This window comes from Eretmochelys imbricata, chromosome 3, assembly GCF_965152235.1.
Source record: "Eretmochelys imbricata isolate rEreImb1 chromosome 3, rEreImb1.hap1, whole genome shotgun sequence".
NCBI classification, from domain to species: domain Eukaryota; kingdom Metazoa; phylum Chordata; order Testudines; family Cheloniidae; genus Eretmochelys; species Eretmochelys imbricata.
In genome coordinates, this window is record NC_135574.1 from 98914123 (window position 1) to 98931074 (window position 16952).

Consider the following 16952-nt stretch of genomic DNA (forward strand, 5'->3'; position numbering starts at 1 on the left):
TCACCAAATCTGGAAGCAATGTGGAATCTGTCTACAAACAAAAGTCAAAGCCTATAATGCTGTTGCCTCATGACATTGCTCTATGGGTCCAAACCATAGACCTGTTATCAAGAGCATAATAAAAAACTTCACAGTTTCCACTTGCAACACCTATGACAATTGCTTGACATCAAAGGGCAGGACCATGATTTCAACATGGAAGTCCTGGAAAAGCTGGTGTTAGATCTCCTGTGTGTAGAACCCAGGCCTGCCAGGCTGGGGACATTGCCATGTTGCCACCCAGTAACAGATGTAACCTACTTGAGCTCCATGACCCCATGACATGCTGTGGACAAGTCCTGCATCAAGGGGTCTGATAGGCAGCAGCCTCATGGCTCCTAATTGGCTCTCCATTCTATACAGACCTAAGGGGTGTTCCAGGAAGAGTCTAGGCAACAGCCCAGATCTTCTGTAGCTGCCACAACCATTTCTGCTCCTAGATCCTGAACTCCTGGCTTTGACCTTGGCTTGACTTGGACTTCATCTCCTGACTTAGCCCCTGAAACCTGACTCAGACTCTGACCTTTGAACTGGACCTGGCCTGGAACTTGACTCCGAATTCCTCCATTGTTCCCAGTGTCAGATTTGCCCCTTCTCTGACCCTTGGTCCTCACTGCCCTTGTTGGGATCCTGACATCTGGTTCAGTCAGCTTCAAGACTCATTCGATCTGCACCCAAATGAGGTAGACTGCCCATGTAATTTGTATGCCTGAGACCCGTTTATCTAAACCCGTCATATTCCGAATTAAGCTCCAGCAATTGTAAACATGGACAGCAGATGAATTACTTCAAAGACACCCTGAAACAACATGTGAGGGAAAAAAAATTCTGACTTGACCTTTGAGCAACTGGTAGTTGATCGTATTGCATGGCACCGCACGGTAAGGGTGGGCATCCAGGACTTTGAGAAGAATCAAGTTGAGCAGCTTGAAGCACACAAACAAAGTGCAACTCAATCACCAGACCTAGGCAAATGGCTCTGTGCCCAGTGTGGTAAATGTTCTTACCAAATTGGTCTATGGAGTCACGTGAAGGCCCATTAGTACAAACTATGATTGTCAACGTTGTCCTTGAAATCGAGGGTCACTAGCATCATTATCATCACCAGGGCGCTTTAAAAATGTTACCTTAGTTTAGCTAGCACGTATACTGTACAAGACATTTAGTCCTCTTAATACACAGAAGCACTGCTGCAGAAGTCACTGGGGACTCTAATATATATCTTTGGAGAGAGTGGTTTAGCAGTAGTTATGGGCAAAGCTTGAACAACTCCTCAGCAATTGTTGTTCCTCCATATGAGACACGTCCTATTTGTCTGAATAGGAATCTTATTAAGCCCGTGTGTGTTACATGTACTCCATCCTGAACTATGATCTGTAGCAAGTATAAGCTAAAGGAACAAGAAACTCAGTCATGGGATATAGTTCTTAAATATGTGCTGTAATAAACCTTTACAGTGGATGCCATTAAAAAGTCAACATTTACCATCCCAAATGCTTACAGTTAGCATGGGATCTTTCTATAGATAGAAGAAGAGATGGAGCAGAACTGCTATCACTTTAGTGAGGCAAACACTGAGTTTTCAAATGGCATCCCCTGTACTTTTAGTAATTCTAGTACTAAAACTCATGATGCTTCCTGGCATATTTGAATTAAAAATTTAGTTCTGTGGTTGTGCAACACATAGAACTGTGGTGTTCTGGTCCATGGGTGTGGTGTTCTAGGCACTACAGCAATACAAATAATAAGTAGGAATAATATTGTCTGCCTTATTCTTTACATAGAGGAAGTTTTATTTGACTTAAGGTGGAAATCTGAAGTTGCACTTTGAAAAGCATCCTTTGCTCCAGGGTTGTCTGGTACCAGAAACCTCTCACTAATGTGCTATATTTATGTCTTATTTCTAGGTAAAAATATTTCGAACCAAGCAAGAAGGAATCCTTTTAGTAGATGGTGTTGCAAACAGGACCACCAGCCCCAAGAAGGCCGATATCTTGGATGTTGTGGGGATGCTGTATGTCGGAGGATTGCCCATTAACTATACAACTCGAAGAATTGGTCCAGTAAGGAAGAAAGTTTAATAAGCTATTTCACAGTCTTTAAATATGTGTTGGCCGGTATCACCATTTACATTTCTCTTCCAAAATATAAAGGCAAATGGATAAAAGGGCCTATCCAATTCTTCTTTAAGTAGTTGGAAGGACCTGGGTTAGAATACAGTCAGTACAAAGAACTGAAACTGGCCCATAGTCATTACTGTGGGGAGAGGGAAAAGCTTTACAGTCCTGGACCCTTACAATTCCCCAGTGAATAAGGATTTCTTATATAAAAGATTGTGCAAAGAAAATACAAATAAAACTGGAAAAGTTTTAGAAATTCCATTGAAATCAGTGGTCTTAAGAGACTTACATGGGTGTTACTGAGAGCAAGATTTCTCCCAATGTGTGTGTGTACCTCTCTTCCCTCCTCAATGTCTGCCTCCTTCTCCTTTCCCCACAATCTCTGTGTGTTTGTGTTTTTTCTCATTCTCTCCTTCCCCCTCACACCAAATGTATGCGTGTGTGCGCACTTTTGTCCTTTGAAGTGTGTGTTTGACATTTACCATTCATTTTCCCAATATTATCACACTCCAGCATCAGCCAAGGCAGGGCTGGAACAATTTTTATAGTGGGGGTGCTGATGATAGAAACCATGTATTTGGTGTTTGTTATTACTACTTCAAGGGGTGTGGCAGCACCCCCCGTTCCAGCACCACTGGGCCAAGGGCTTTCTTTAGAGCCTGTAGGCCCTCCATGCTCCTGAGCTTCCTCTCCCCAACCTCTGCCAGCACCAGTTGTCCAGTAGGTGGGCGGACTCCCAGGCCTCCTTCAGGGAAGAGAGAGGAAATGCTGCTCTGTACAGCATCCAGCATCAAAGGAAAGAGACATTATCTGAGATGGGAGGGGGGAAAAGTGCTAATACGTCACACCAGCTACACAGACTCAGTGCAATCCCTGCTGCTTCTTCCTTTATAGGTCATCCAACGAGCAGCATACTAGTAATAATAATAATATAATAATAATACCTAGCTCTCATAGTGAAGCCTTGTTAAATTGTAAAACACTGATAAAGATGCAAGAAAAGCCTGCAAATAATATCTTAGCTACAATCATACAATTGTAATAGATAAGTTTATATGGAGGGCCATATGATGCCATAAGTATTTATGTAAAACTTCCATTCACTTAAGCAGTAGTACCACATTTAGAAGGATGTGGCCCAATATAAGCACAGCTTTAATATGTAAGATTAGCCACTCAATGGAATGATAAACAAAAAATGTAGTAATGTTACAAGTTATCTCCATGCCTTTGTCCACTGGCTTAACTAGAAAGTACGGACTCTATTCAATTACAGAAGTAAAGTATGGGCCATTACATTTCTGCATTACCTGTGCAATTTTCTATGTTTCATTATGCAGTGCATTATTTTATGCCCCTTCCATTAAGCCAAAGAGATATAACTCCATTTTGTGAGATCTGATCCCTAGAATTTCAGAAAAGCAACCTAATTAGTCGGTAGTGTGATGGAGATTAGATTCTTATTTTAATCAGATATTGTGGATTAGCCATGTAAAGTTCAAGACTCATTCAGCTCCACACATCCAGCAGCAAAACACAGAATCAAAAGAAGGGATACTTTCTGATGCCATAATTGAGCCTTTCCATACCAGCATTTCTGCTTGTTTTTCATTACAACATTCTCTGTTTGAACATTGCACCAAGGTTACTTACAGCATTGATGGTTGCATCAGAAATTTTAAGATGACAGAGGCTTCTGTTGACCTGGATAATCCAACCTCCAGCTTCAATGTTGGCAAATGCTTTACCAATGCAGAGAAAGGAACATTCTTTGATGGAACAGGCTTTGCCAAAACAGGTAATAAACTACAATTTTACTAGTGCTAAAAGACCATTATCGCAAGTGGGATTTTCAAAGGCAATCAGCATTGCCTAAGCCCCATCGACTTCCGTGGAAGCAGAGTTAGGCCAGCTCTGACTCTGAGCACTTTTCAGAATCCCATTCAGCATGTTTAAACGTTATGCCTGGTGTTTGATCTTGTGTATTTTTAGCAAGATCTCACATTGTGAACTGGTACCATGAGCTACTATTTTACACTCGATTTCAGTTGGACTAAATAATACTGTAGCTCTTTTTCTAATGTATCACTGTATGTTTTCCACTCCCCAGTTGGAACATATAAAGTGGGAACAGACCTACTAGTGGAGTTTGAATTCCGTACTACTCGAATGGATGGTGTTCTGCTGGGAATCAGCAGCCAAAAAATGGATGGACTCGGCATCGAGCTGGTAGATGAAAAAGTGAGTGAAGGCATTTTGCAGTGAGGGCATCATCAGATACATTTCTGGATATCTGTAGTGCATTTGTGTGTTTTAAACTGTATGAACAAGTTTAAACTCTGATTTAATGTCAAGTCATCTCAGTCAAGATCACAGCCCCCTATATGCCAGTCAGTCTTTCCCCTTCCAAATTTGTCTGACACGTCTAGTTTTGCTAAAACATCCTAACATGTTATTCTGCAACACTGCTGTGTTTCCTGCGTTACAGCATTGGGCTTATGTTAGCAGGAGTGTGCAAAGTTGGGGGCACTGTGTCTGTCATGTCATGAATATCAGTCCCTTGTGTGTGTAACTCAATTTTGGTACATAGTTTAATCAACCACTCAGCTGCACATAAAAGTAAATAGCTCTGTTTTGTATAAGACCCACACAAAACCTACTTTTTTTTGTCCTTATACAGTTTCACAACAGAAATGTGGCAAACCATGCCCACAGCTTTGCACATTCCTGCTAACCTAGGCCCCAGTGCTACACATGGATCTACACAAGTGAGCTCTGTTGACTTTTGTGGGATTCTTTATGGGTGCAAGGATCCACCCACACAGAACTGGGTGCGGGATCAGAGTCATAGTTATTAAATTCTGGTGATGGAAATAAACACAATGGAGCTAAGCTGTCTTGTGTTGATTTAGAAATGTAATAAGAAGACACTTCATGTTTAACTCTACATTTATTCTAAATCTATACGTAGCTTTTGGGAAGAACAGATTTGATGAAAACTAGAGCACCATGTTCTGGATAATTATTATTTTGATAACTAGTCCTTTTCCCTGCTCTTTCATGATACATTCTCTAGCTGATGTTCCATGTGGATAATGGTGCAGGCAGATTCTCTGCCATCTACGAGCCTGACAAACCAGGCAACTTGTGTGATGGACAGTGGCACAAGGTTACTGCAAACAAGATCAAGCACCGCTTAGAATTGACTGTGGATGGGAATCAGGTGGATGGGAGCAGCCCAAATGGAGTCTCCAGTTCTGCGGACACTAATGATCCTGTCTTTGTTGGAGGATATCCTGGTGAGTGTCCAACACACAAACAGGGCATTAGTCACACTCTCTAGTAATGATGCGTTGCCAATGTCTTAAATATAGTTCAGTTTCACACACTAATATCAATGGCGATAGTATGGTTGTGAATATCCAAACTTCTCTACAGTACAGTTATCTAGATTTCATTCTTGTGCCTTTGAATAACAGGAGCTCTGCAGCACTGAATTTCAGTCATGCACTGCCAATATTTCAGCTAAGAAAGCCTCTAGTTCGTTTTCCCTTGAACCTACCATAAACCCTCTAGCAGAGGGAGTGTGTGCATTTGCAGAGAGGAGCAAAAAGACTCTCCGCCTTTCTTTTCACATTTCAACAAAAACACTTTTTCATAGCCAAGGCAACAGCAACAGCATTTGACAAACCTGAACTGCCAAAAATGTTTACATGGAAAAAAAGGTAGGCTGAGTGTATTAATCATATAGCACAGAGCTCAGCCTGTGAACGTTGATTTAGGGGATGTGGGGAACGAGCTGTCCTCCCTCAGGACTGTTTTGCAAATATTTCCCATTTGGTGCAATCTGGTTTATTTTTAAAGGCAAAACAAACATTACTCTTCAGAGGTATTTTAATGAGCCCCAGCAAAGTTATTTCTAGCATGGGTGAAAGGATCCAGAGATGAGGTAAATGCTACAAGAGGCCTTCATACTTACTCTACTGATAGTGAATATTCACAACTAACTGTTCACAAACAAACAAATAGACCAAGAATTATTTGAGGAATAATTTAATCTTGAAAATCAAATGTCTGAAATTTGTAAAATGCTCATAGTATTGGGTTTTTTTTACTAATTTTGTAGCACTCCTAGTGCTGTTTTATACTAGCTTGTGAACAGAGAGAAGCTAAACATCAGATAAGGGTGCCTCTTGCAGTGTCCATTGAAGTCAATAGAAGGCCTCTCATTGATGTCCAGGAGCATTGCACTGAGCTCTGAATTATTTTCTTTGCATTTTTTCTCCATTCTAATTGATGCAATACAATGTATCCAGTAACACTTAGCTTTCAGTCCCTCCAAATGTTTTCTGATGTTTTTCCTGTATTGTTTGATATGTAAGAGAAAGCCAGGCTCTGCCACGCTGGCCTAATTTGGAATGAATGTTGTGCCATAAAGGTGTTCCCGGTGTTGTGGTATTTTTACATAAGAACAGCCATACTGGGTCAGATCAAAGGTCCACTTAGCCCAGTATCCTGTCTTCTGACAGTGGCCAGTGCCAGGTGCCTCAGAGGGAATGAACAGAACAGGGAATTGTCAAGTCATCCATCCACTGTCACCCATTCCCAGCTTCTGGCCATCAGAGGCTGTTTTTACAGCAATCCTTAAACTCTAATTTAAGAACTGGCACTAAAGGAAAGTTTCCAGGGGCATGCATAATGAGTTATGAGCTGCATTTAGGCAAAAGAAGTGCAATCAGGTGTAACACAGCAGTCTGTATAAAACAAATCCACACCACTTGCGTTGGAATGATACCCATGAACTGAGTTAAAGCTGCATACTAAATTGTGGATCCATGCGATAAATAATGTATCATGCACCTTTGACCATCTCTCCTCCTTCTGTTGATTAATCCATTTCCCCCGGGGTTTATTCTAACATTCCAAACACCTCAATTGTCTCGCACACCTGCCTCTTTTTGTTCAGCCTGCCAGAGAAATGTTTTGTCTTCCTCCAAATGTGGAATTGTCCCAATTTATCCTCACCTGAGGCACAGAACAGACAAGATTCAGTCCAAGACCAGTGGCAGCTTTTCAGTGTGTACATATGTCACAAATTTAACGTCCATTATCATGGGATCCAGATTCAACTGTCCACTGAGGTTGCTTTATGCTTCATTAAATCACCTGAAATTGGCTAGTGGAGAATTCCCTTGGGCAGGGGAATTTTCCACCAGTGGAAAGTTGTTGAGGTGAACTCTCATTGCCTCCTGCACCAACAACTGTCTCCCTCCCTGCCCTGCCGCGCCACACACACACACATCCCCCGTGTAAGAAGAAGGAGGGGTCAGAGTTTTGGGGTAGGGGAGGGCTTGTAGTGAAACAGAGCTCAGCTGTGCTCAATCCTCCACTGATGTTGTAATGTCCCTGTGAAGCCCTGTCTTGCACTAAGGCTAGGCAGCCCAACTGGCTCCCTGTGGCCGCTGCTTCACTCAGAAGGCAGATGAGAAACAAGGCTGGGAACTTCAAACAATTGTGAAGGGGAGAGTCTCAGCTTCCCAATGGGATTAGCACTCACTTCTAGCCTTCTGGGTTCCCAAGATGGCAGACTTTATAGTTGTGACATTTTTAGGCATGTAAAAGCTATTAGGGGTCATTTTCAGTGTTTTTATGGCTCTATTCGAGCCCAGTGTCGTTGGACTCAGAGTAGCTAAAGCCCTTGCCTTTACAGACACAAAGATACAAAATATAATCCAAAAATAGTCTCTCCATAACGTTGCTAGGGTAGCCTCTCTGTGATACCTGCAGCACATACAGAATAGACAGTATGTGTCTTTTGGGGATGCAGAAGTCGCCCTGACAACTTTGCTACTTGTGAGTAAATGCACCCATCCCAGGCTCATGCTGATAAACCCTTTCTACCACATGTAAACAGACTACAAGTTGCAGATACACAGAACCATTATTTGCCTGCTGCATACCATTTGTTATTACTGTAGAAAAAAAATGCCATTTGGACCTCTCAGGAAGTTTGAAGGCTGTTTTATTTAATGTCATGAACATCACCTGAACTGAGTTGTGTGATTTAAATGGAAGATTTAAATGCATTCTGATTTTGCTAGTGGCACATTGTGGATGAAGAAAGAGACCGATTAGATAGTTGCCACCAAATCGAGCATTTATCAAATGTGCTTAGAGGTTTAACCACTCTCCTGCTACAGAACGGAGTGCAGCAAGTAAATTGTGAAGAATATATATTTGGGAATGCAAGTGGGAGAAGAGATTTGAAGAAGAAAAATGAGGTAACAACATTAGTTTTTGTTTTGTTTTGTTTTTTCAGATGGTCTGAACCAGTTTGGCCTGACCACAAATATCCGTTTTAAAGGATGCATTCGCTTGCTGAAGCTCACCAAAGGCACTGCTAAATCTCAGGAGATTAGCTTCAGCAAAGCCTTGGAGCTGAAGGGAGTTCAGCCTCTATCATGCCCTGCAAACTAACATTTTGGAAACTAGCACTGTCATTCAACTTTGACATGCCTCTGATTGTTTTAAGTGCCTCCATTTTTAAAAAAAAAATACATTACTTACAGTACATTTATAATAAAATGTCTTTGTGCAAGTATTTTGAGTTCTGTCTGTGATTATATTTAAATGGTTCTATTTCAAGGTAGCTCCCAAAAGAAGATTAAATTAGTAATCATTCATTTCTTCTTTCTTTAACTGAATAAAGCAGTAAATTACTCTAACCTTTTGTGCTGTTTTTCTGTAGTTTGAAATTGAATTGTTCACCATAGTTTTTCATAAGTGGGACTGTATAGTATAGAGAGACGTGTGTGTGCGTGTGTTTCTGTGTGAATGCTCTTTATATAAAAAAGTGTGTTAACATTTCAAAAATCCATTTTGTTTTGGCCACGCCCCATTTTTAAAAAATGCTTTTAACAGAAAACTCTGCTTTGGATTAATGGACTGGTTCCGTTCAAAGATCATTTAGCATTGCTGGTTGGGGGCAATGCTGTGTGATTATTTAGTTTGTGCGTTGTTACAAAGACTATATTGAACTTAAATCCTTAGAGTATGGAAATGTGATAGCTTTGGAAACTTGTGCAGTATGTTTTTAGGGTGGCCCTAATTTTGCATCCCTTCTGAATCCAACGCTCCCTGCTGTCCATGAAAAAAATAGCCTTATTTTCTTTTTGTATCCAATAAAACTAAAAAAATATTTCCGTATATTGCAGCACTTCAGACATCTGAAGAAACTCTTTGTATTCATATATTTTCATACTTACATTCCTTCAAATTTCTAAGAGCCAAATTGTACATTCAGTGCTTTGCAGATGGCATACAATAGGGAAAATAGGTTTGTGCTGGGCTTTGTATTTCTGTTCCTTTATTACACTGAGAGAAGACCTAAAAGGTACATTTAAAGCCACACAACTTTTTTTTTCTTTTTGCCTGTTTTTTTAGCTTAGAAATATCAGGAACATCAAGTCTCGTTTTCCCTCATTTTACTGAAAGGATGCCTGGCTGATGTCAGTGATCAATCATGAGATGCCTCATTTCTTAAATGGAGAGATAGGGATAGCGCTGGTTGACAATATTTCCCCAAAATGTTTTGATTTTTGATAAAAAAGTGTTTCATGGTGAGACAGAAATTTTTCATTTTTGACAAAAATTGTCAGGTTTTCATTGAAAATCAAACTTCTGAAAACAAAGAAATGGGGTTTTTTTAAACAAAAATAAAATCAGTTTTCAGGTGCCTGGGGTTTTGATTAAAACTTAAACATATTTTGCAAAAATTAAAAAAATCCAGCAAATGGGAAATGAAGTACTTTTCCTTACCAGCTCTAGTTAGTGGTGTTGAAATTTTAACATTCAGATAGTTTTTCTTCCAACCATTTCTGAAAAGTTTGAGCTTAAGAAAAAGCAAACCAAAAAGGAGGGCTTTAAACAGAATAAATAATCAATTCCCTTGTCAACTAATCAGATATCATTTGCATGGTATCTCTGATGTTATAAACCTACCGTTCTCCAGTCACCCAGGGTAGAAAAGATCTGAATTTCTGATATGTCTATATATGGAGGGAATCTTTTCTGCCTCCTTCATGAATCATAAGTAAGCACAAGTGTGCAGACCTTTAAAAAAAAATCTTTACGTAGCTGCTAACAATGTTTCATGCTATATTCCTGTGCTTTAGCAGCTGTTGAAACAAGACAGAATTATTCAGCCTATATATTACTGACCTATTGTAATTCATATTGGAGAATACAAAGCATTTCCTCAAATGGCTGAAATGCTGTAAAATATGACACTAGTTCACCTTTTGGCACAGAGTATATATATATATATATGGTATGATATTTCTATTCAAACGCCAAAAGGCAAACATCCTATGTTTCATAATTGGTGCAGGAGCCAGTGTAAACTAAATGATGCATCCAAAACTAAAATGTGTACTTTCAGCAAAGAAATAAAATCCTAGGGAGAAATCTCCTGCCATCAGTTTCCCCTATATGTATTTTTTATGTTCCAAGGAAACCAACTGCAGAATTACAGCTCAACGCTGTACCTTGAATGGTCCCTCAGAATATGTGCTAACTACTTATGCTAAACAATCTGTTCCACTTTGAATGTTGCTGTGACTCTGGGAGTTCCTTTCCCAGACCGGAGGAAGAGCTCTGTGTAAACTCGAAAGCGTGTCTCTCTCACCAACAGAAGTTGGTCCAATAAAAGATATTCCCTCACCCACCTAGTCTCTCTGAGATCCTGGGACCGATACAGCTACGGCTGCACTGCACATAGCTCAACATAACACAGCTTCACAGTTTTCCCTTGGCTGCAGAGTTATTTTCTTGAGCACATGGCATCACTTTTCTAGCACTTGATTCCTCCACTTTTCTTTTTTGCCTTTTTTCCAGTGGGATATTTGTTTGGATGCAAATTAAAATGATCCTTTCTGCTTTTCTGTCTTTATTAAGACTTGTTTGCAGTGTTTATTAATGCTGTAATAATAATGAAAGTAGATATCTGTGGTTTTAAGGTTTTTAACTTATATGATGTACAGTAGTATAAAATATTCCATAAAGCGGAGTAAATTGCCTCACATCTCCCTTTTATTCAGAAGTTATTCTGGCACCTCCTGTACCTCTAGCTGGCGTTGGCAGGAAAATTGACAATGGTTTCCAGAGAAGAGACTCAGACTCTGACTCCAGGATGTTAAGACTCTACAGTTGTTTTATTTCCTAATGTTCTTTTCATTATGATTCTGGGCTAAAATACGAAGTGGGCAGGACTCATACAGTCTAAGGCCTCAATTCTTCAATCAGCTCCACATAGATAGATTAGATCCAAGTAGAGCTGCAGGACAGGCTAGTGGTTTGGGTACTAGCCTGGGTCCCAGGAGACCTCATGTTCAATTCCTTGTTCCACTGTGGACATCTTGAATGACTTTAGGCAAGACATTTGGAGCAACAGTTTGATGTAGATGGTGCCAAGTGGGATTTCAGAAGTGCCTACGTGAATTAAATTCCAGGGATTTCAATGAGCGTTGGGGAGCTGACCTACTTAGGTACTTCTGAAATCCCACTAAGACCCTAAGTTCATCTTTAGGCACCTAACTACCTTTGTCAACCTGACTCTTGGCCTCCCTGTAGCACCTCACGGAGGTGGTGTGACGATAAATACATTAGAGATTGTGAGGTGTTCAGATATTACAGTAACGGTGGCCATATAAGTCCCTTAAATAGCCAAACTCTGGGAGCCTGATTCTTAACCAGTGTAAGCTGGTGTAACTGCATTGACCTCAGCGGTGCTATGCCAGTTTACACCAGTGGAACATCTCATCCTGGGACTCCACACAGGTGCAAAGTTGCACCCACATGGATCCAGTTGCAGGAACAGGGGATTTATCTCATCCCTAACAGGCCCTTATTAGGGCTGTCAAACTATTTAAAAAATTAATCATGATTAATCACAATTTTAATCGCACTGATAAAAATAATAGAATACCAACTTAAATGTATTATAAAACTGTTTGGATGTTTTGGTACATTTTCAAATATATTGATTTCAATTACAATGCAGAATACAAAGTGTACAGTGCTCACTTTATATTATTATTATTGATTACAAATATTTGCACTGTAAAGAACATAAACAAAAGTGCAATCTACCAGTCGAAGTATGACGGGGCATACGAATGTTTAACATATTTGGCACGTAAATACCTTGCGACGCCAGCTACAACAGTGTCAGGCGAACGCCCGCTCTCACTTTCTGGTGACATTATAATAAGAAGCTGGCAGCATTATCTCCCGTAAATGTAAACAAACTTATTTGTCTTAGAGATTGGCTGAATAAGAAGTAGGAAGGAGAAGTAGTAAGACCACTCAGTCTTGTAGGCTCTAAAGTTTGACATTATTTTGGTTTTGAGTGCAGTTATGTAAAAATAATAATTCTACATTTGTAAATTGTACTTTCACAGTAAAGAGACTACACTACAGTACTTGTATGAGGTGAATTGAAAAATACTATTTGTTTTGTTTATCTTTTTTACAGTGCAAATATTTGTAACCAAAAATAATAATATAAAGTGAGCATAAGCTTTCGTGAGCTACAGCTCACTTCATCGGATGCATACTGTGGAAAGTATAGAAGATCTTTTTATACACACAAAGCATGAAAAAATGCGTGTTTACCACTACAAAAGGTTTTCTCTCCCCCCCACCCCACTCTCCTGCTGGTAATAGCTTATCTAAAGTGATCACTCTCCTTACAATGTGTATGATAATCAAGGTGGGCCATTTCCAGCACAAATCCAGGGTTTAACAAGAACGTCTGGGTGGGGGGTAGGAAAAAACAAGGGAAAATGCCACAAGGGGCCACAGCAATGGTTCCCTCAACCCACCCAGCAATATTGTTAACCTGTCCAACTATACTCTTAGCCCAGCAGAAGCAGCTGTCCTATCTCGGGGCCTCTCCTTCTGCCCCTCCACCCCCACGAACATGATACAGTTCTGTGGTGACCTAGAATCCTATTTTCGACATCTCCGACTAAAGGAATATTTCCAACACACCTCTGAACAACATACTAACCCACAGAGACCTCCCTACCAACACTACAAAAAGAAGGATTCTAGGTGGACTCCTCCTGAAGGTCGAGACAGCAGACTGGACTTCTACATAGAGTGCTTCCGCCGACGTGCACGGGCTGAAATTGTGGAAAAGCAACATCACTTGCCCCACAACCTCAGCCGTGCAGAACACAATGCCATCCACAGACTCAGAAACAACTCTGACATCATAATCAAAAAGGCTGACAAAGGAGGTGCTGTTGTCATCATGAATAGGTCAGAATATGAACAAGAGGCTGCTTGGCAGCTCTCCAACACCACTTTCTACAAGCCATTACCCTCTGATCCCACTGAGGGTTACCAAAAGAAACTACACCATTTGCTCAAGAAACTCCCTGAAAAAGCACAAGATCAAATCCGCACAGACACACCCCTGGAACCCCGACCTGGGATATTCTATCTACTACCCAAGATCCATAAACCTGGAAATCCTGGGCGCCCCCATCATCTCAGGCATTGGCACCCTGACAGCAGGATTGTCTGGCTATGTAGACTCCCTCCTCAGGCCCTACGCTACCATCACTCCCAGTTACCTTCGAGACACCACTGACTTCCTGAGGAAACTACAATCCATCGGTGATCTTCCTGATAGCACCATCCTGGCCACTATGGATGTAGAAGCCCTCTACACCAACATTCCACACAAAGATGGACTACAAGCCGTCAAGAACACTATCCCCGATAATGTCATGGCTAACCTGGTGGCTGAACTTTGTGACTTTGTCCTTACTCATAACTATTTTACATTTGGGGACAATGTATACCTTCAAATCAGCGGCACTGCTATGGGTACCCGCATGGCCCCACAGTATGCCAACATTTTTATGGCTGACTTAGAACAACGCTTCCTCAGCTCTCGTTCCCTAACGCCCCTACTCTACTTGCGCTATATTGATGATATCTTCATCATCTGGACCCATGGAAAAGAAGCCCTTGAGGAATTCCACCATGATTTCAACAATTTCCATCCCACCATCAACCTCAGCCTGGTCCAGTCCACACAAGAGATCCACTTACTGGACACTACAGTGCTAATAAACGATGGTCACATACACACCACCCTATACCGGAAACCTACTGACCGCTATTCCTACCTATATGCCTCCAGCTTTCACCCTGACCACACCACAAGATCCACTGTCTACAGCCAAGCTCTGCGATACAACCGCATTTGCTCCAACCCCTCAGACAGAGACAAACACCTACAAGATCTCTATCAAGCATTCTTACAACTACAATACCCACCTGCGGAAGTGAAGAAACAGACTGATAGAGCCAGAAGAGTTCCCAGAAGTCACCTACTACAGAACAGGCCTAACAAAGAAAATAACAGAACGCCACTAGCCGTCACCTTCAGCCCCCAACTAAAACCCCTCCAACGCATTATTAAGGATCTACAACCTATCCTGAAGAATGACCCAACACTCTCACAAATCTTGGGAGACAGGCCAGTCCTTGCCTACAGACAGCCCCCAACCTGAAGCAAATACTCACCAGCAACCACATACCACACAACAGAACCACTAACCCTGGAACCTATCCTTGCAACAAAGCCCGTTGCCAACTGTGCCCACATATCTATTCAGGGGACACCATCACAGGGCCTAATAACATCAGCCACACTATCAGAGGCTCGTTCACCTGCACATCCACCAATGTGATATATGCCATCATGTGCCAGCAATGCCCCTCTGCCATGTACATTGGTCAAACTGGACAGTCTCTACATAAAAGAATAAATGGACACAAAATCAGATGTCAAGAATTATAACATTCATTAACCAGTCGGAGAACACTTCAATCTCTCCGGTCACGCGGTTACAGACATGAAAGTTGCGATATTACAACAAAAAAACTTCAAAACCAGACTCCAGCGAGAGACTGTTGAATTGGAATTCTTTTGCAAATTGGATACAATTAACGTAGGCTTGAATAGAGACTGGGAGTGGCTAAGTCATTATGCAAGGTAACCTATTTCCCCTTGGTTTTTCCTACCCCCCCCTCAGACGTTCTTGCTAAACCCTGGATTTGTGCTGGAAATGGCCCACCTTCATTATCATACACATTGTAAGGAGAGTGATCACTTTAGATAAGCGATTACCAGCAGGAGAGTGCGGTGGGGGGAGAGAAAACCTTTTGTAGTGGTAAACACCCATTTTTTTCATGCTTTGTGTGTATAAAAAGATCTTCTATACTTTCCACAGTATGCATCAGATGAAGTGAGCTGTAGCTCATGAAAGCTTATGCTCAAATAAATTGGTTAGTCTCTAAGGTGCCACAAGTACTCCTTTTCTTTTTGCGAATACAGACTAACACGGCTGTTACTCTGAAATCTGTCAATATAAAGTGAGCACTGTACACTTTGTATTCTGTGCTGAAATTGACATAAATGTATTTGAAAATGTAGAAAAACATCCCAAAATATTTATAATAAACGTAAATTGGTATTTTTATTGTTTAACAGCATGATTAAAACTGTGATTAATCACGATTAATTTTTTAATTAAGTTCATCTGTTCTGAGTTAATCACTTGGGTTAGCTGTGATTAATTGACAGTCCTAGTCCTTTATTACTACTACCACCTCTGTCCCCCTTGTTCCAGAGACTTCCCTTCATGTCACTCTTTTTTTGTTTGTTTGTTTGTTTTTGTTTATGTTAAAGTCCCTTCTTCCCTTTAGGGGAAGTTTGCCACATATTTCCCCTCTTAGTTTCTCTTACCAAATGCCCTGCCTTGCAGAGACCCAACTCTTATAGCTGGGGCGGAAAGGGGAATCTTCAGCAGAAGAAACACATTCTTGCATTGAAATCAAAGATGCCATCAAAGTCTTTTTTATTCATTTACCCACCAGATAGGAGCTTTTTCTTCAAAGGGACAGAGGAATCACTTCAGCACAATGTGAGGGACTCCTTCTCCAAGAGCTGTGAGTACTGTCTCCATGGCACTCCCGCTCCCCACTGACTCAGGAAGCCAGGAACCAAACTGGTTCCCACATTGAGATTGCAGAGCAGCTCCCCAGGTCTGTGTGTGAATGATTAAAAAAAAGCAAAACCTTATGTACTGTCAGAGATGGCTATCACCACTAGCTTGCACAGTGTTACATCTCATGCCATTGATAAAAACTTTCTTCTTGATTGGACTCGGGGGAAGCCAGGCTAGTAGTTTCTCAGATATTGCAGTTGTACCCAAAGTTAATGTTTTTTAAACTGTGCCATTAGTTGCAAATCTGCAAGCTCTATAAAGCAAAGAAATGATCAAGGGACATAATAAATTTAGGGTCTGCTTGTTTAAACATCATTTGCAAGATGACCTGTTTAAATCTTGTGGATTAGCTCAGGCAATAATTTCTGCTTTTTAAGCACATTTGTAGACAAGGCAGTGTTCATCACGGTGGTGTACATTACTGGTTTTAATGAACACAATCAAATACAGGCCGCAGGCCTGCCACCTTGGAAGATGATGAGCACTTCAGCTCCCACTGACGTTAGTGACTTAACTGACAATTGAGAGTGTGCAGCACCTTTTTCAATGGGCTACTCAGTACCACACAGGATAAGATTCTGAAATACAACCATTTCGCCTAGATTTTAGTATGGTCCTTTTCAAAGATGCATAAGGATAGCATGTTTCATCTTGATCCCTTTCCAAAGGGCCCAGGACACAGGCACTCTCTATATGAGGTACT

The 16952-nt window shown here is 41.0% G+C and overlaps 1 protein-coding gene across 1 annotated transcript in view; it reads left to right on the plus strand.

The window, feature by feature from the left end:
* LAMA2 (laminin subunit alpha 2) overlaps window positions 1–8636 on the plus strand; it is a 340783-nt gene extending 332147 nt beyond the window's left edge. Inside the window, exons 60-64 of the mRNA XM_077812149.1 lie at window positions 1947–2102; window positions 3804–3957; window positions 4270–4400; window positions 5236–5458; window positions 8479–8636. Coding sequence (XP_077668275.1) covers window positions 1947–2102; window positions 3804–3957; window positions 4270–4400; window positions 5236–5458; window positions 8479–8636 — 822 coding nt within the window. The remainder of the gene's footprint in view (window positions 1–1946; window positions 2103–3803; window positions 3958–4269; window positions 4401–5235; window positions 5459–8478) is intronic.
* Window positions 8637–16952: the final 8316 nt, after the last annotated feature.